This window comes from Mesoplodon densirostris, chromosome 1 (assembly GCF_025265405.1).
Source record: "Mesoplodon densirostris isolate mMesDen1 chromosome 1, mMesDen1 primary haplotype, whole genome shotgun sequence".
In the NCBI taxonomy this organism is placed as follows: Eukaryota; Metazoa; Chordata; class Mammalia; order Artiodactyla; family Ziphiidae; genus Mesoplodon; species Mesoplodon densirostris.
This window is the reverse complement of record NC_082661.1, coordinates 65,930,547-65,949,451: the sequence shown is the minus strand read 5'-3', so window position 1 is coordinate 65,949,451 and position 18,905 is coordinate 65,930,547. Positions and strand designations below refer to the sequence as shown.

General features: G+C 38.8%; 1 protein-coding gene across 4 annotated transcripts in view; it reads right to left on the bottom strand.

Moving 5' to 3' along the window:
• BOD1L1 (biorientation of chromosomes in cell division 1 like 1) overlaps window positions 1-18,905 on the bottom strand; it is a 55,686-nt gene that overhangs the window by 4,099 nt on the left and 32,682 nt on the right. For 2 of the 4 annotated variants that reach the window (XM_060104082.1, XM_060104107.1), the window contains exons 11-25: window positions 18,075-18,139; window positions 17,127-17,211; window positions 14,929-14,972; window positions 13,231-13,288; window positions 11,917-11,987; window positions 11,229-11,301; window positions 10,441-10,520; window positions 8,731-8,815; window positions 8,289-8,362; window positions 6,354-6,429; window positions 6,241-6,275; window positions 5,106-5,151; window positions 3,126-3,175; window positions 2,944-3,028; window positions 2,386-2,539 (exon numbers count right to left, since the gene is read on the bottom strand). In XM_060104082.1, the coding sequence (XP_059960065.1) occupies window positions 2,386-2,539; window positions 2,944-3,028; window positions 3,126-3,175; window positions 5,106-5,151; window positions 6,241-6,275; window positions 6,354-6,429; window positions 8,289-8,362; window positions 8,731-8,815; window positions 10,441-10,520; window positions 11,229-11,301; window positions 11,917-11,987; window positions 13,231-13,288; window positions 14,929-14,972; window positions 17,127-17,211; window positions 18,075-18,139 (1,081 nt within the window). Of the gene's footprint in view, window positions 1-785; window positions 929-2,385; window positions 2,540-2,943; window positions 3,029-3,125; window positions 3,176-5,105; window positions 5,152-6,240; window positions 6,276-6,353; window positions 6,430-8,288; window positions 8,363-8,730; window positions 8,816-10,440; window positions 10,521-11,228; window positions 11,302-11,916; window positions 11,988-13,230; window positions 13,289-14,928; window positions 14,973-17,126; window positions 17,212-18,074; window positions 18,140-18,905 lie in introns of all 4 variants that reach the window. The other 2 variants (XR_009532991.1, XM_060104093.1) reach the window with 2 other exon arrangements.

The window sequence follows — 18,905 nt, the reverse complement described above, 5'->3', positions numbered from 1 at the left end:
TGAAACAGATTATAGAAACACTGGACAATGGCAGCACTGAACACTCCAGTCCCTGGGACTCCAGAAAGGACAAGGCTCCTCGCGGGCAAGTCAGAGAATGGGGACTAAAAGTAGGAAAATAGCTGGTTTTCTGGACCACTGTTGGTGAGCAGGTCTTCATGTCACCTGAGACTAACTCTGCTTATATGACTCTAGCTTTGCTTTCACTGTGTGGGACAGTATATTGTGATTTAGAGAAAGATAAATCTGTGATAAACAGAAAATATATTGGCTGATGATATAAGATCCCAAAGTGCTCACCAGAGTAGAATAAGGGGCCAAGATCGATGAAAGTACAATTGACAAAGCTGAATGTTAAGGCCCTGGAACCGGGTCCAAGCAGTCGCCTGCACAAGTATCAGGTGAGAGAAGAAATGCCCCATGAGGAAAAAGAACGTGCTGAGTTGGTGTGCAGCCGAGGCAGAGGGAGCCCAGTGAGCTGGATGCATGTTGAAGCACAGTCTAGAAAATAAGGTGGACAGGCCTCTTCTAGATTCATAAGCGCACACTTGGTGTAAACATTTGCTTCTTAAAGAGAATACAGATAAATTGAGGAGAGCAAACAGGATGATGAGGGGGCTCAAAACAAGAGAAGACCTGGAAGCCGCCCTCCAGTGTTTAAGGGAAAGTTGTACAGGAGCCTCCAAAGGTAGAAGCTATGGGGAGGCCAGCATCCATTGAACACAAGAGAATGCCACGAGGAGGTGGCTTTCCTGCCCTGAGGTAACACGCAGAAGCAGAAATACCTTTTCAGAGGAGCTGCTGGCAGCATGATCGAGGTACTGATGGGTTTGCGGTATGGACCCACGGAGACCCCATGTGACCCTGAGAATCTGTGAGATTATAAAGATGCCAGTGCCCTGGAACCAATCAACCAATGCCAAGGAATCTAAAGTGAAAAGAATCCATTTGTAAATCACAAACTCCTAAAGTGCATTAAGGAGAGGCACTGATAATCCGGGTGATTATAGAACCGTAAATCAAATACGATTTATTTTTGAAGAATAAATTTTAAAGGGCAAATCTGTTAGCTACTTTTAGACACTCACTTGAAGATGCCTAGAAGGCCTGTGGAACTTTCTGAGTTGGGCTCGACTATATTGGATGATCTTTCCACGAGTGTAAAAGAGGGAGGGGTGTCTGTACCCAAATGCACCCTCTCAATCGGCAGATATCTTAATTCTGTGATTCCTATTTATCTGAGCTGCCCCACCTAAAAATCAATCATGAGACACCTCACCTTCAGCCCTGTGAGCTCCTAAAGTCTTCTGGCTCTAAAATCTCATTCTTTGAGAAACTAAACCACATCATGAATGGCTAATAATGTACAGGTTTAGAGGAATTAGAAATAGGCTCATTTTAAGTCTTTATGTAAACATAACACATTATTACTATTATACTACAGTGGCAGATGTTAATAAGTGATACTCTTGAAATAAATATTCCTGAAATCTTGGATAATGAAATGATAGATGATAATACCAAGATTAACAGCTTGTGAATCACATTAAAAATGGAAAATATTCATGCTTCAGAAAAAGTTATAGAACTGTAAGGTGATGCAACACTTCTCAAAATGGGCTGTGGGGAAAGGAATACTGATTGATGTTAACAGGTATAATAACAGGGGCTGGGGGGCAAAGTATAACTGACAAAGTTAAACAGGTTTCTTTCCTTTAGGACCATGACAAGCCCTTAATATGGTAATGTACATTATGGCTTAAGAAGGAGAGAAAATTCAGAGGCATTCCCCAAACTCACTTGACCACGGTCCTCTTTTCTACAGAGGCTCTGGCTATACTAGGGTTTGGGAGAACGTACTATGGGAAACATGAAATTGCCAGTTATGTAAGTGGAAAATGGTGGCCATCCTGGCGATTTCACGTGATGGACCTGTTACATAGCACTGCGAAGTGCATCTCACAACGGGTGTGGGCTCGTGATTTCTCTCTCTCACTGCAGCTAAGCACGCTGCACACAGAGACTGTGTTGTACGTATCTGTGTTTCCACCCACGGTGCTTCGCACTGCATCTGAGACATCTACTCATCCTTGATAAATATTTATGAAGGAACTAAATAGGTTCCACCAAACAGGTATCTAAAGCCTGGAAAAGATTCCAAAGTGATCCTCAAAAATGGTTTAAGAGGGAAAACAGCCTCTCCCAGAGGAACTGAAATGTCACAGGGCTGGGAGCACATGCTCTCTGCTGAGGATAAAACGAAAGGAAAGAGCTCACACTATGGCACAAGTGAGTCAAAGACAAGAGAATCCCATGAAACCCGCAGCTATTTTCTGATGGAGAAGCTGGTGAAGGTTCTGGAAGCTCTCCTTTGTCCCCTGTTACCTCTGAGCCTCTGATCTGGTGCTGGACCTTGTGGTGGCTCCTGTGGGCTCATCTTCTTCCTCTTCTTCCTCTTCTTCATCAGACTCCTGGTCTTTCTTGTCCTCAGTTGCTTCAGAAACTGATTTCTGGCGTTTTCTTTCTGGCTCTGAAGATTCTGTTCAGATAAAAGGGTAACACCTGGATTGTACAATTCCCAAAGACACTTCCAAAGGACAGAGTCACAGAGTTTAGAACAAAGGATATTAGGGCCTTGGAGGCAGAAGAAGTGGTTTTCCACTTCCTTTTTGTTTCAGCACTTGCAATTCACAACTGTTTAACTTAATCTCTGGGATAGTTTACTTAGGCAGTTCACAGCCAGCATTTGCAAAAAATTCACATGTACTCAGAAAAGCATCTGGGATGTACCATTTCTGACACAGGATTAGAGCCATTTCACACATATTTATGTAGTATTAATACTAGCTGCACCCCCTGGATTTTTCCTCATCCAAAGAAAAACTCTTAAAAAGGTGATTCTGAAATGGTAAGACTGTAATTAAGACTCTGCCAGGAACATACCAGCATCATCTGATAGAGTGAGCGAACGCTTGGGCTTTCTTCCTCTCCGACGCACATTTGCTACAGATTTTTCTTCACTGTCATCCTAGAAGCAATAAAATTAAAGTTGAAATGGTGGTCACTTGAGCATTTACAAAGTTTATTTCTAAAGGACATGTCTTGATAAGAAAGTTAACACTTACATTGCTTCCACTTCGTTCTTGTAGGTTAGGTGTTTCTTTATTGGACTCATCTTTAAGAAAAGGAAGATCTCTGCATTAATATTTTAATTAGTGTCAAGTTAAACTTCAACAGTCTGGCTTGCTGTCTGTGAATGTACCAGTGCTAATTAAGGTAATCTTACACGATTTATCATTGTTTTTGTATCAGCCAAGCAAACGTTGAGGTGGAATACCTAAGCAAAAAAGCACGTCGGAATGAAAGTCAGGATACCAAAGTTTGTGTTTCAGATCCGTCATGAATAAGCTATGTGGTCTAGGCAAATTACTTAAATTCCCTCAGCCTCAGTTTTTTCATCTGTGAGATGAGGATTTGGGTTAGATTGCCTTCATGGTTTCTCTCTTTCAGCTCAAATGCTCTGAACCTGGAAAGGGAGGAGGAAGGGGACATCTAGGGAGCCCCCAAGAAACAGCAGGAACTGCAGGTCAGGATTCCAGACTTTACTCAAATTGTAATGGAGCTCTATAAATAGTACAGCCCTCATTTGATAGGTAGGAAAATGAGGCTTGAGTAACTTAAGTAATTTGTTCAGAGTCACATAACTAGCAGGTGTGGGGGGGAGTTGGAATTCTTATGACTCCATATACTTATATCATGGTATCTGGAAAAGTACATTTTATAAGCCTATTTTAGGTTGTGAATACCTATTCTTTATGTATTTGCTTTCTGTAGATGTTATCATTTTCTGAGAATGTATCTTGGTAAGAAAAATGAAGTTTAGTTCAATGCACTGTTTGAAGCTAAGATTATGAGGATGCTGATTAGACACTCATCAACCCAAAAGTGTACTTATTAGTGATGAAGACTGTGTAGCTGCCTTTTCTGCAAGTTCACTAAACTAACGTAGGTAGAAGAGTTAAAAACCAAGAAAAAGGCTCACAAAGAAGAATCCAGTCTTTAACTGGTCATCATTACCTAGATTCAGAAAACTACTGCCCAACGACAATACTAAAACATAATTGCATAGCTTACAATAGAGTCTTTAAAGGGCATTTGAGTTCTAAAGATTTCTTGTTGTATGGATATAAAATATTATAAAATTATGAATAAAAGATGGTTAAAAACAAAACATAAGCAAAACCTCCTTTTGTTAAAAAAATAAACAAACCTTAATTTTCAAAGAGGGAAGAAAAAGTAAAATAGGATAAGATCCCACACATAGTTAAATGTGGAAAAATTTTTAAATTACACATTTGCTTTTACCTTGCTAATCAAAATATGTACTTTCCTGATATGACCATGCTATTTATTTGGTCCAAAATACTTGTCATATTCTTTTTTTTTTTTTGCCTGTGTCAGCACTTTCAAACCCATCAATGGCTATTTTTTGCTTTTATGTATCAAAAAATTTAAGCCATGAACTTAATATATACACATAGTAAAAATTCTGGAAAATGCAGGCAACAGTAAAAACATGAAATGTTCCTACTATCTCACCAGCCAGAGCTAATCATTATCAACATTTTGGAATATTTTTTCTCCTTGGAATGAGGACAAAAACACTTCATTGAAACAATTTTATCTCTTGCATCCTAGTTCTGGAAGTTGCACAGGCTGCTTTCAAAATTCTTCTTCTGAAAACAATAGGCTCTTGGGCTGAATTCCTGTCTTCCTGATAAGAGTTCCTAGTCCCAGGTTGATCTATTTCTCCCTAAAACATGTCCTCAAAAGTATGGTTTGGACACAGCAGTGCCTTCCCTCTTTTGCTCTGTGTTGCCCTCCCCCTCCTCTCTGAAGGCTTCCCAGACTAACAAAACTGAGAATGACTCAGATCACAGGAAAAGCCAATAGCTAGAGTCTCTCATGGCTACAAGGACAGCTGCTTTTACCAAGGAAGCCACCCACTTCATTGGAAAACAATGAAATTCTAAAACCTTCCCCGACAGCCAGGTCCCCCACCCCTTCCTTAGATCATACACAGAGCAATGCTTTTAGGTACATACCTGTTTGCATTACTTTCTGTTTGCTGCCAGGTGGAGATTGTTCTACCTAAATTTAAACAAAGAAAAAAACCGAAGTCAGCAGTTTGTTACCATCACATAGAAAGTCAATCAACAATGTAAAGAAGGTACAGGACCTCTGTTTATTATGTAGGCAGAATATCTGGAACCTACTTCCTACAGTTGACTAAACATACCAAGCAAATATGGATGCCTATGATTCTGAACACACAGGTCTTTCCACAAGGAGGATTAGGGCTGCCACAAGCCTCTTTCTCAGCCACTGTGCTGCTACGCTGGGGGGCGAGCAATGGAGGGACACGCATGGCCCACTGTTAATATTCCCCAACCCAGCCCGGCAAACCATCTTATGTGTTGGTAAATGCATTCACACTCTTACATGTGGCTCTTTGGTTCTGCTGTCTTATAAGAATTCTAGTGAGGTAATTAATGCAGATATTGTTATACTACTTTATATTCAAGGAAATGGGAGTCTCAAGAGGGTCACATGACTGGCCCAGTATCACAGATCTGGGAGTAAGTGGCAGAGCTGAGGCTTGAATCCCATTTGCTTTTGTTACGTCAGTGGACATGTCTGTCCTCTTAATAATGCTATCATTGAAACTCATGCAATGATGTCTTGGTACAATGATTTTGTTGGGTATACACTTCAGGGTCAAAGATAAAGAATATTAAAAAATATAAAGTATTACTGCCAATTTTCCTGCATCAAAATTGGTGTACATTTTATTATAAAAGGGCCTCCATAAAAAGTAGTAAGATAGACACTTTGGAGGTTTCCATAAAGAAGCCATTATCTAAAAATCATATAAAACAGCTATTTTCTATATTTTAATCAAGGATGACAAGAAGATAAGTCCCTAGATAATTTATATAACTGAACTGACAGGTGAGGATAGAATCAGAGTGAATTACAATTAATATAATTAGATTTATATGAAGCTATTAGTAATCATAATATGATCTGAATGGTTATTTGATGTTTTATTTAAGAAAATCTCTTAAAGCTTTTCAAATACTTTTTAGAAAAGATAGTTGAAAATGCTAATATTGCAGTATACTCTTTCCAGGTCAAGAGCAGATATTTGACGAATTCTCATCTTTTGCAATTACTTACAGTGACAATGCCAGCATCTATTTTGCAGTCATCTTCTAAAAAATAAAAATCTCACTTAGAAAATCAGTTTGAAAATTTCTTTTGTGTGAACTGAAAACACACCAAGTACCTACTTGTTTTTAATGATGTTTCTACAGGGTGTTTACGAGGTCTTCCTCTTTTCCTTTTAATAATTACTGGCTGATCTTCCTAAGGGGGAAAGGAAAAAAAAGCAATAAAAAGTTTTATCCTCTATTATACAAATAGTTTGCTTTCTCAAAATGGGATTTAGAGTTCCCTCCTAAGAGGTCTCAAATCCCAGCTTTGTCTCTTAAAAAATACGTGACCTTAGGCTTAGTGCTTCATTTCTCTCAGTGCAGTCCCCTCACTTGATAAACAATGCTAACTGAGTATGAATTCACGGAGTCTTGAAGATTATGAGATAATGAGATAATGGAAGTAAGCGCTCAGTGTCAGCTTTTACTTCTGTAATAAATATGTATGTCCACTTAAACGTGGATTTGGTCCTAGTCACTTGTGACCAAATGGGATCCCTTATAAAAAATAAAGGAGGCCACTGAAAACAAACAGAACTATTAAAAAGCTGTATCAACCAACAATAAATGCTGGAGAGGGTGTGGAGAAAAGGGAACCCTCTTGCACTGTTGGTGGGAATGTAAATTCATACAGCCACTATGGAGAACAGTATGGAGGTTCCTTAAAAAACTAAAAACAGAACTACCATACGACCCAGCAATCCCACTACTGGGCATATATCCTGAGAAAACCATAATTCAAAAACAGTCATGTACCACAATGTTCATTGCAGCACTATTTACAATGGTCAGGACATGGAAGCAACCTAAGTGTCCATCATCGGATGAATGGATAAAGAAGATGTGGCACATATACACAATGGAATACTACTCGGCCATAAAAATAAACGAAATTGAGTTATTTGTGGTGAGGTGGATGGACCTAGAGTCTGTCATACAGAGTGAAGTAAGTCAGAAAGAGAAAAACAAATACCGTATGCGAACACATATATATGGAATCTAAAAAAAAAAAAAAAGGTTCTGATGACCCTAGGGGCAGGACAGGAATAAAGACGCAGAGGTAGAGAATGGACATGAGGACACAGGGAGGGGGAAGGGTAAGCTGGGACGAAGTGAGAGAGTGGCACGGACACATATACACTACCAAATATAAAATAGATAGCTCGTGAGAAGCAGCCGCATAGCACAGGGAGATGAGTTCGGTGCTTTGTGACCACCTAGAGGGGTGGGATAGCAAGGGTGGGAGGGAGGCGCAAGAGGGAGGGGATATATGTAAACATACAGCTGATTCACTTTATTATACAGCAGAAACTAACACAACATTGTAAAGCAATTATACTCCAATAAAAATGTTAAAAAAAAGAAGTTGTATCAAGACTGGCAAACTTGGCAATGGTTATCTAGAAGATCTGGCTGGTGTACAAGTTGTTTCCCTTGATTTATGGGCCTCCGTCTCAGGTAACTGTGATTCTGTGTCCCACTGTGCTCTCTGCAAATCTGAAGGGGCCTGGCTGGAGTGAGCAGGGATGGAGGTCTGCCTCTCCTGCAGCCTCCCAGGAATCCCTGACCTCACCTTGTTAAACTGGGTCCCGTCTGGCACTTGCTGCAGGCCTTCCGCACATCCTGCTGCTGCTGCTCCCATTTCGTTCTGCTGGACTCCAGGGCTCAGCAGCTCCCTGTTCTCTGACCTGAGCTGGTGCCTGGCTTGGCTGTGCTAAGCCTCTGGGTCAGGAAGTGACATGGACACTGAGGTACAGATCTGGGCTGATCCCATGTGGCTGACAGAAGTAGGTCTCATACAAATGTTTGGAAAATTAAGATATAGGGAACAAAATGAATCAAAATGACATTGATAAAGTGCACTGCATGAAATGCTGTCCTAGTGCACTAAAAAAAAAAAGAGCTACTTCAAAAGCATTTAAGAAGGACTTTGGGTAAGACCATTGAATGTATTTTATTTGTTTGTAGTACTTAAAAAAATCTGAACAAATAAATATAAAAAACATTTCTCACCTCCTGAGATTTTATGTTGTCATCATCATTCTGCTCTGTCTTTTCGCCAGCAGCTTCACTGCTGCTGTATTCATCTGCAGAAAGAGCAGAGCTCGTTCACTGCTGGGGACTACACTCAGCCTCAGCGCCAGGACACCTACCAAGGTGACCTATGTCGTCCCCGTCACACATGCACACAGACTCCATTCTCAGGTGGACACACCAAAGTTAATAAACCAGAGTCTGGTTAACCGATAAGAAGCACACTTTGGGTAAAACAGGAGCCAGATTAAAAATGATTCCCAAGCGCTACTGATACTCAGCGCGACGTACTGTGTTATAATGGGAAGGCAGATCAGCAAACTGCAGTTTCAGTTGGCGAAGCCTGGTGAGAGATATGCTGACTGCTTTGAAGGATTAGTCTCCTCTTAAAACAAGTTATCTAAGTAGATGTATTACTCACCTTTTTCTTCCATGGCCCTTGAAGCAGTGTTGTTTGTCTTAGAACTTGTTTTAGGTAACTCTTCCAAATCTCCAGAGTTCTCTTCCTATGGAGAAGTTGAACAAGACAAGAAGCTTCTTTTTCTTACTTATTTCAACAATAATTTCCTAGCAGTCTTTTAGATATTTGTGGGAAATTTTTAAAAAAGCAACAATCTTGCTGCTTGGGAGACTACACAAAAAGATACAAAATCTGAAGGCAGAAAAGCATGAGATAAGGCTATAAAGCAACAAGGCCATTTTTTTCCCCCTGCAAAATGGAAATTGCTCTCCTCCCTCACCCTGCACTTTTCAAGAGAAACTCCAAAGAAAGAACTGAAAGGAATTTACAACAGATTTTTTTTTTTCTTCTTTGTTGGTGGAGGGGAGGGACTGGGGGAAAGGAATAAAGCCGAAGATGCCAAAGAGAACTTCTGGGTATCCAGCTGGGCTGATTTAGAGCAATGGTCTCTCAGTGGTTAAATTATTTGCCCTTAGTTGCAAAGAAGTTTTGAGCATGAAATACCAAATTGTTTATACTATGATACTAATATAATGTGTAAATAAAAATATACAAGTTAAATTTAAAATCAGAGTACTGTTTTATATTGAGAATATTACCTGTATATGTGATTTTTAAATAAATAAGTCAGAGTATATTTAAATTTAACATTAAAAACCTTACACAAAGTTGAAGGGAAAATAAAAGGATACCCTTTAATCTGTTTCTTTCCAAATTCAGGAGCACTGTCTCAAGATTTTTGTTCTGGATAGGGCAGGGGGAGTGATGGGCTTTTTAAAACCCAGGATCTTTCCTTGGCCACAACCAACTGAAATTCATGACAATATGTGACTTTACCTCTTCCGTTGTTAAAATTCTTTTACTACTTTTTATTTAGTTTATCAGTTATTGGGAGGAAAAGAGACTATAAACTGGTTTTAGTGAGCTGAAGTCAGCTGCATATATTTATAAGGTGACTTAAATACTTTTGGAACAAGTTGGAAAAACAATAGATTAGGGAAAGAGAGAGAACGAGAAGATGGAGGTGGACTGGAATAGACACTGAGAAGTACTGAGTCTTGGAAATGGGAGAACACCCAAGAAGAGGTTATCTACCAGGAAATGGAAAAATCTGGGCCTAGAACAAAAGACAGGGTAAGAGCAGAAATGAAAATTTGTGAGCCACTTCCCTGAGTCACAAGGTGAAAATAAGATCATAGGAAAAAAGAGGCAATGAGGGAGGGCCCATCCTTGGACTACCTATATTTTAGGGGCTGGAGTTATGGTAAAGAGAAAGCCAAATATTAAAATTTTTAAACAGTATGTATCACTGTATTTCACTGTTCTCATGTAAGTATATCTGTAATAAAGCATATTACACTTGGGAAGAAAGGACCTAGAAACCTAAGGAAGTCAATAATATGAACAAAAACCTAAGCAATGATTATATCTAAACTGTGATATTAATACAATCTTACAGTTTAAGATTATAAAGTGCCACATTTGTTTTTTTCCTTTGAGAGAGCCTAAAAAATATACACCTTTTATTATTAGAGATACATAAAGTAAAAGGGATATTAGAACTATATATATAATATATACACACACACACATATATAATACAAAATAAGTATACACAGCGATGTAATTAGGTTACCCCTAAAAGTTAAAATTAATATGTGGAAAAAGTACCTTTGTATCTTGTGGCTCAGTTTCAGAACATTGCCTCTGTCCTGTTTCTATTTTGGAATCCAGGACATCTGGATTATCATCTGTAAATCAGTTTGCACGGAATCACAAAGGAATAAAAGCCAAATGAAAAATGAAATGCATAGTTCTATTTTAAAAAATGACAGTTTGAGACTTCTTTCTTAGGCATTTATGATGTCATGAGCACTGAACACTGGCCTTGGCCCTAGCAAAACCAAAAAATAAAAATAAAAAAATCTACAAATGCTCAAATGGCACCAACAAAGCAGGAGGTTCTGTGGAGAAGGCTTAGGACATAGCATATTCAGAGATTCTTTTATTCTTGGCTCAGCTGTGTGGCTGTGGTTCCCCAACCAGGGATTGAACCCAGGCCATGGCAGTGAAAGTGCCAAGTCCTAACCACTGGACCTCCAGGGAATCTCCGTCCACAGACACTTTTAACTTCCTGAACAGGAATTAGCAATTAAGACCATGCTCTTGGGAATCAGATTTACTTGATGGCACCTGGCTGGGGCCCAGGCCCAGGTTACAGAGGAAGCCTGGGTTTTTGTAATTTCCAGGGGTTGGGTCTTCTGCAGGGAATAATCTAGTTTCTAGATCAAGTCCAGAAAAGACCCCGGAGGGGTCAAGCTGGTCTGGAAACACACTAGTTAGGAGTTATAAACAATTACTACCCTCAAGAATTTTCTATGTTACCGGCCCATTATTTTGGATATGAAAATAATGATTTTCAAAGAGGTCTAAAACAGGAACATATATATTCTAGATACCCAGTTCATCTTCTGAAGAGAGGTACTGCTTCTTTCTTTTTCTTTTAGGCATGTGCCTTTCTTCCTCTTCAACCTAGAATTAAGAGTGACTATATTAAAGATAGGAGAATTTGGATCCAAATCTACTTAAAGAGGGGCACATTGTATTAGTTTCTAGCCCTTGGAATAAATTTTTAAAAAACCTAGAATAATGCTTCTGGCATCTAGATTTGGATTAGACTCATTTTGTAAGCTTGAGGGTTTTTTTTTTTTTTTAAAGATTTTAATATAAATCCATACAAAATATCCATATCTATTTCTGGTTACATACTGTATTTCAACATTTCTAAAATACGTTAAAAAATTCTCATTTTACCATCTCTGAAGTCAAACTATGTCTTACAATTGATGGCATGTCATAAATTAACTGGCAACATTTTTCTCCCCTCTTGGTGGCCTATTAAAGGGCTGATGAATGGCAGTATATGAAAAAACATCCTTGACTGTATCATAGGGACATGTCCAAATAATCCTGGGACCTGTCAAATTACCTAAACCTTACAAGAACATAAAGAAGTAACAGTGATATGGAGAACTCTTAATACATACATTTAATTTCTTATATACACAAAGAGGTAAAAGCCTTTGTGCACAGGAGAAAGCACTATGCAAAAAACATGAAATACTTGAGTTTCTTATGAAAACCCACCTCTTTAGGATTTGTTTCAACACTATGACTTCTTATGGCTTCTGTGTTGTCTTTTCCACTATTGGATATCTCTGAGTAATAAATACAAAAGAAAAAAGAAAAAACAAAACCCCACCTTAAGTATTCACTCCAAGACTTATTTTAGGGGTGTGTGTGGAAGGGGGAAGGAAAAGAAGAAAGAATACTTTATAAATGACTGTGGTGGGATCCTCACAAAAACTATGTCAGGTAAGTTCCATGATTTCCATTTCTAGACTTGAGTAAATGGAGTTGAAGGAGGGAAGAGAATCACTGGAATTTACATGGCAAATTTCAAAGCCATTTCTCCCCCCAGCTCCTGTAGCAGCACAGTATAAACAAGTGTCCAAGGAAAACAATAGATCATGCATGGTAGCTCTCTTTGTAATTGGGACAAGTTGCAAAAAACCTCAAGGTCCACTAACAAAAGAAGCAAAATAGTAACTGTGGTATATTCACACCATGGAATACTAAAGAGCAACTGAAGTAAAGTAACTAGAGTTATACATGTCAACATGACAAAAAAGAGATTGGGATTGGGGAGGGGGGTGTATAATATGGATTCAACTATATGTGTAACATTTTTTTTAAAAGTTATGAAGCAAATATACTGCATTTTAAGATATGACCAAACTAGCTGATGGGTACATGGGTGTTTATAATTATTGCCACTTTACTTTGGTTTGAAATATGGTATAACATGTTATAAAAATAACTGTATAGGGGATTAAGACCTCTTTCCCCATTCTTGGAATAGGGAATCAACAAAATCAGTAGGAATCAACAAAATTCTACATTTTGTTTTGAGAAAAGAATTATTCCTCTGGGGTCGGCAGTCTCTGCAGGTTGCGTGCAATGAGGTCTGACTCCTGGGCGATGAGCCTTATAAATGTGATGTCCCTGATCTGCTACCAGATTGAGACTGCTTGTCAGAAATCAACAGTTAAGTACTTAGCACAGAGCCTCTCCTATGATACAAACCACTGGGGTCTATACGTTTTGTATCCACATTGGATAAATCTACTGTGAGGTTTCTGGCAAAGTTCTAGTAGCTATTTAAGGCAAGGCACCACTTACAAGCTATGTGGCCTTGAATGAGACACTGGACCACTCCATGCCTCAGTTTCCTCAACTACAGATGTGATGCTGTTAACACTCATTGCAATGGATCATATAAATTAGATGAGTGAAAAAATGCAAACTAATTATAATTAGCACAGGGCATGTCACACAGAAGGCACTCAACAACTGATAATTATAATATTTAAATTACTACTATGAAATTCACTAACTTACCTTCTTTGCTTTGAGATTTGCTATGAATTTCATTTGTTTTTGAGCCTGAATTTTCGACCTAAACATGCAATAGAAAAAGTTACTTATGGATAATCTCACACAAATCTTGAATATTTAGAAAATAATCTGGCCGTTTGTGGGAACGCTTAAAGGAACTGGAGTACGTGGTTTTTTGTATTTTTTTTAATTTCACCCACAAGCATAGGGCATTTTCCTTTTGAAGAAGTTTCAGTTTAACAAATTAGCATCCCACTGTGTTTATTCTCCTTGTCTTTAAAATGGTTATGGCAAAAGAGTAAGAAATAAGAGAGAAAAAATTTCTGAATTCTATGAATTCTCTTCCCATCCAACAATCCCTGAAGATTTTCTTTACTAAAAAATGTTGAGGGGGCTTCCCTGGTGGCGCAGTGGTTGAGAGTCCGCCTGTCGATGCAGGGGACACGGGTTTGTGCCCCGGTCCGGGAAGATCCCACATGCCACGGAGCGGCTGGGCCCGTGAGCCACGGCCGCTGAGCCTGCGCATCCGGAGCCTGTGCTCCACAACGGGAGAGGCCACAACAGTGAGAGGCCTGCGTACCGCAAAAAAAAAAAAAGAAAAAATGTTGAGGGATTCTGTCATTCTGTCATAAGGTTTCCCTCTGGCAAATCTTGTCAACTGTACTTTTTTTTTTTTTTTTTTACACAGAGAGGAAGTCTTAGAATATCCTACAACATTCTAAATCCTAGCTACAGAATTTCACATTTGGAAAGGACAGTTGTGCTTAGATGGGGAAAAGCCAGCTGGGGGATTCGGGGAAACAAGGTAGGATGCTGGGGAGCTCTGGAGGTTTCAGCCACATTTAGAATCCTTTTAACTCCTGGAGGGTAAACCTGAAGAGAACCAAGTGGGGCTTTTCTCTTCCTTTTACTCAGTAGACTGTGTGTGAGCTTCTAGATACAGACTGGGATGTCTCAACAGGGTGAGGTAAGCCCTCTGATGCCACAGTTGTCTGGTAGGAAGCAAAGCTCTTCTAAGTCCTCTAGGGGCACTGGAAAGAATGTAGCTGTCTGTGATTTGCAAGCATTTTACAAAATGTTCACTTCTCTATGCACTCAGAAAGAAAAAAACAAACAAACCCAATTATTTCAAGCACAAAAGGGATTATGAGAGCCACAGCTGGGAAAAAATATGTATATATAGCAATTATAGTTTAGTATCTTCACAAAAGGTTTCTAAAGACATAAAGTGAACTTTAGTTCTTAAAATAAAGTCGGTTTTGTCTACAGCACCAGGATAATTTAAGACATCACAGTCCAATCTGCAATCCCATTATAGTAATAAAAAAATAGAAAGCTCCTAGCTCTTTGAAGGATTTCATTAGAATTACCAGGGGAGTTCCCTAGTCTGAGGGATCTGGGCCGCCTTCTATTTTCTTAGTGCTGTTTCATGACATTGGCCTAAACAGCCACTAGAACATAGTGCAGCTGAATTGAGTGACTCCTTTTTTCTGAGAAAAACAACTAAATTTCCTGACATCAGTGGATATAGTTGAACATGGAACTGAAGGTGTCAGTAGGTTGAACTTGAATGGAGAGCATGTCCTGTCTCCTAAAGAAATGCACAGCCAGCCCCTCCCCTAAATGTAATCACTCTCAAAACTCCGAATCAAAGCACCCCCAACTGATAACAACAAAACTCTAACCATTACAGTGACTTACATTTAGTGATTCAATCACCAACAAAGGCTCCCTCTGTAGTTCAGCTGTTCAAAAATAAAAAAAAAATGAGAAATAAGGAAACTGAATGTTGTTTCTGAACCACAGAGAAACACATTTAGAGCTTTTTAGTTAAGTCGGAATATGTTGCTAAGTGGCCTACCTGCTTTTGTGAAATATAAAATTCTGACCAATTATATTCTGCAATCCGTATTCTGTTGTACTATCAGAAAAACAATGTTGCCTGCATTTTTACAGTAATGGCAGTAATCCAGTAAATCACTATAGTGATGTAGCCATGTCGGTGATCTGAAGCTTAGAAGGACGGTGGAAGGAAGGCCTTTGCTGTAATTGTTAAGCGACAGTGTAACACTGGTTCATTTAAAAATAATGCCATCAAATGAAAAGTTAGATCCTATCCCTTCAAACAGCAATGGTCTATTTATATTCTTTGGAACTTGAAGTACAAGGTCTACTGTTTCTACTCAACAATGACAGAACACACATTTTTCTTTTAAAAACAACTTCCTTTTACGTAAGTAGATCTCTTATTGAACTGTACCTAAACACAGTACAGTAACCTGAAATATAACTGTGGGAACAAAGGACTTCAGAATCCAAAAATGTTACCTTCTTGACAATTAACAAATGGGATATTAATTATTTGTATTATAACACATACATACAAATTTTAATTAATGCATCTGTCCAAGTTTTGGATAGATTAGTCATCATTAGGGTTTTAACATGTGAGCATGAATGGCTTACCAGGTCTTGGGGTGGTCTTTCAGTACTGCCTGGTACTTTTGCTTATAAGGCTTCTGAGGTCACATACTTTGAAGGCTGCCCTTTCATATGGTTGTGCCTTGGAAGGTCCCCACCCTGACTGCCCCAGATATTTCCGGGTGAGGATTTATACACACTGCCTTTCTCTTTGCCTTGTCCACCGAATATACACCTACTCATCCTTCAATAGTTGCCTCCAAGTTAGGGTATCAAGTGCTTGAAATGAAAATGCAAAATTTACATGTTCTTTGACCTCTCAACTCACGCTTATGAAAACACTTGGGGAAATGCATGGTTACATGCATATGGAAGCTCACTGCAGCTAGTAAAAACTACAAAAACTGGAGAACACTAAAATATCTAATAACAAATGGGAAAATGCGTTACAGACCACTATTAAAACAAATGAAGTTGATCTGTATACAATGACAATGAAGGCTGCCCACAATATATGGCTGAGTTAAAAAAAATTATAGAACAATATAATTCAGGTGCCTAAACTGAATCAGAATAAGTCTCAGGATTTCAGCCATGAATGACAGCACAAAGATATCTTCCTAAAGACCAAGAATGAGAAAGTGATTACTTCTGCTGGGGGCTAAAGGAGAAGATAAGAAATTGGGCCTTTGCAAGCTGTGTCTTTGCTCCTGGATCATGCTTTACCTGAACTTTTCAGTTTTTTGAATGCTATGGACTGGATGTTTCTGTCCCCCTTACATGGAATATATTGCCACCTACCCCATATACTGAAATCCTAACCCCCAATGTGACGGTATTGGAGTTAGGGCATTTGGGAGGTAATCAGATTTAGATGAAGTCATTTGTAAAGTGTAAAGTGGTCCTGAGACCAAAGTGTTTGAGAGCCGCTGTCCTAATCCTGTCTGACACTGAGGCTCTCCCCTAAAAAATACTTAGTGGACACCGAATACTACTGCATAGAGAGACTGAGAAGAGGCTATGCAAGCGGGGAGTAGCTTCAGTAACTGGGCAACTTCCAGAGCCCAGGAGCCATGAGTGTGAGGTTAAAAGAAGTGCGAACAGGGGCCAGAGACTAGCCTTTTGGAAGTGAACTGTGATAGCACCTGAAAGGACAGGGAGGGCCACATTGACACATTTGTGAGCTTGAGCAAGGGTTTGCTCCAAAGCAACTTGTTTGGCCACAATTATTTGGAGACATTGGATTTAAACAATTACCTTACATAATATTGATTTAAATAATATTGATACTTCCTGAGAAAAAGTATAAGTTAAAAATGAAATAGTAAAAAGTTCCCTCTAACCTATGTTAAAAAGTGAGAGGTAAATCCATATAGTCTGTCGATGTTTTATTACAAGTTAACTACTAATTTTATGTATAAAAGATAAAACTACATGCAAGGAAAAAGTAATGTGAACAACTGCTAAAAGGAATTTACCGATTCCACTCAGCTTTCTCCCACTTGGACTTTCTGATGGTGCTGGAATTTCATGATTTTTCTCTTCCTCTGATGGCACAAATACCTAAAAAGTCCAAAGCACCATAACAAATAAGTTAAATGAGGTTTTTGAAATAAGAAGTTTAATTCACCTCAAGTGAATTAAACAAAACACCCAGCATCCTGTGACAATATAATAGTCTACTTTCAAGTTTGTGAAATTTAAAAATGAATACTGTCAACCTTCAGAAACAATAAAATAAAATAAAATATGATAAAACTAATTTCATCCATCAATGGCTCTCCTATTGCTTTAAAGTAAAAGAGTACAACACACAAGGCCTTTCTTGATCTGCCCCACTTCCTCAAGAGGCTCAAGTCTCACCACAGCTCACCGTGAACCACTGCAGTGCCCGCTGTGATAAAAAAACAAAACCAAAAAACACCCCCAAAACTAAGTATGATGGGAAGCCACTGGAAATTTCAAGCAGAGCAATGACATGACCTAATTTATGTTTTTCAAGATAGCTCTCAGGGCTGTGTGAAGACTAGAGGAGGGACCGGAGAGGAAGAAAGTCCAATGGGGACACTACTGAAGTAGTGGCTTAGATTACATGGCAGCTGTAGAAATAGAAATAGATGGATTCAAGTTATATTTTGGAAATGGACTGAATGTGGGGTGACGGAGGGTGACTGGGGTTTCTGGTTTGAGTGGATGGAATTGATGATGGCACTATTAACTAAGGTATTGCGGTTCTTAGCTTTTCCCCTATAGGATGTGACAATCACAAAACTTAAATGTCTTAAGTACAATGAGAAGCTATACTCTGCTTGTATAGCTATATAGAATACAGGAACTATATTCTGCTCAAGTGTACGTATGTTTATATATGGTGAAAAGGTACTTACACCACTGACAGTTCAGCATAACTGAATTACCAGCCATACCTCAGTTTTCAAGTTGGCTTTCAGTCCCAATCCTCCCAAATCATTCAATGGAGACTCTTCAGTGCCTAATGAAATTCAAAGCACTAAATCAATTTAAGAATTTGCTTGCAAAATACAGCCTGAATCAAAAGGTAACAGAATGTTGTTATCTAGTATGCCATGCCCTCTTCCTCTGCTGTCAACAGAAAACAGTAAAAAGGAATATATACGAAAATTCTCAGATGAAAGGCAAGGGGTCATTTACTCATTTTTGGTGGAGGGGGTGTGTGAAAATGTTTTTTTGCTGTTAAGATGGCTGCCCACAAAGAATGATACAATATTATTTGTGAGGACGTCTTATTTCTGAGAATTTTTCTATAGTGATCTACATCAAGTTTGTCCCTAAAAGAAAATATTCTAGGCCACTGTGGTATATTCCCAATAAAGAAGGGGATTTGAGAATAGACTCACTGTACTTGCTTCATGCTGACACAGCAAAGTTGAACATAAAGTTAAAAACTGTGAAGTGGATAAAAAGAGAACAGAATTTTCTCTGCTAGAGACTCAAACCTATCCCTGTCTTGGTCGTTTCTTTCCTTCTCTCTTCTGTCCTGTGACTTCCAGTTTCTCTTACCTGCCCACATGTAAGCCTCCAAAGAAAACCCTTCCTTTCTCCAAGAGGCTGCAAGCTTGCCTTTGCTAAAAGCCCTCCTATTTCTGTTCCTTCAGAGGGAAGAAAAGGGGGGAGGCAGGAGGAATAATAGACTGTAGCAATGGTTGAGTCATAAAAAAACTTCCAGAGTGTTCAATTTACCCTAAGCTAAAATCAATGGAAAATTTTAAAGTCACTTA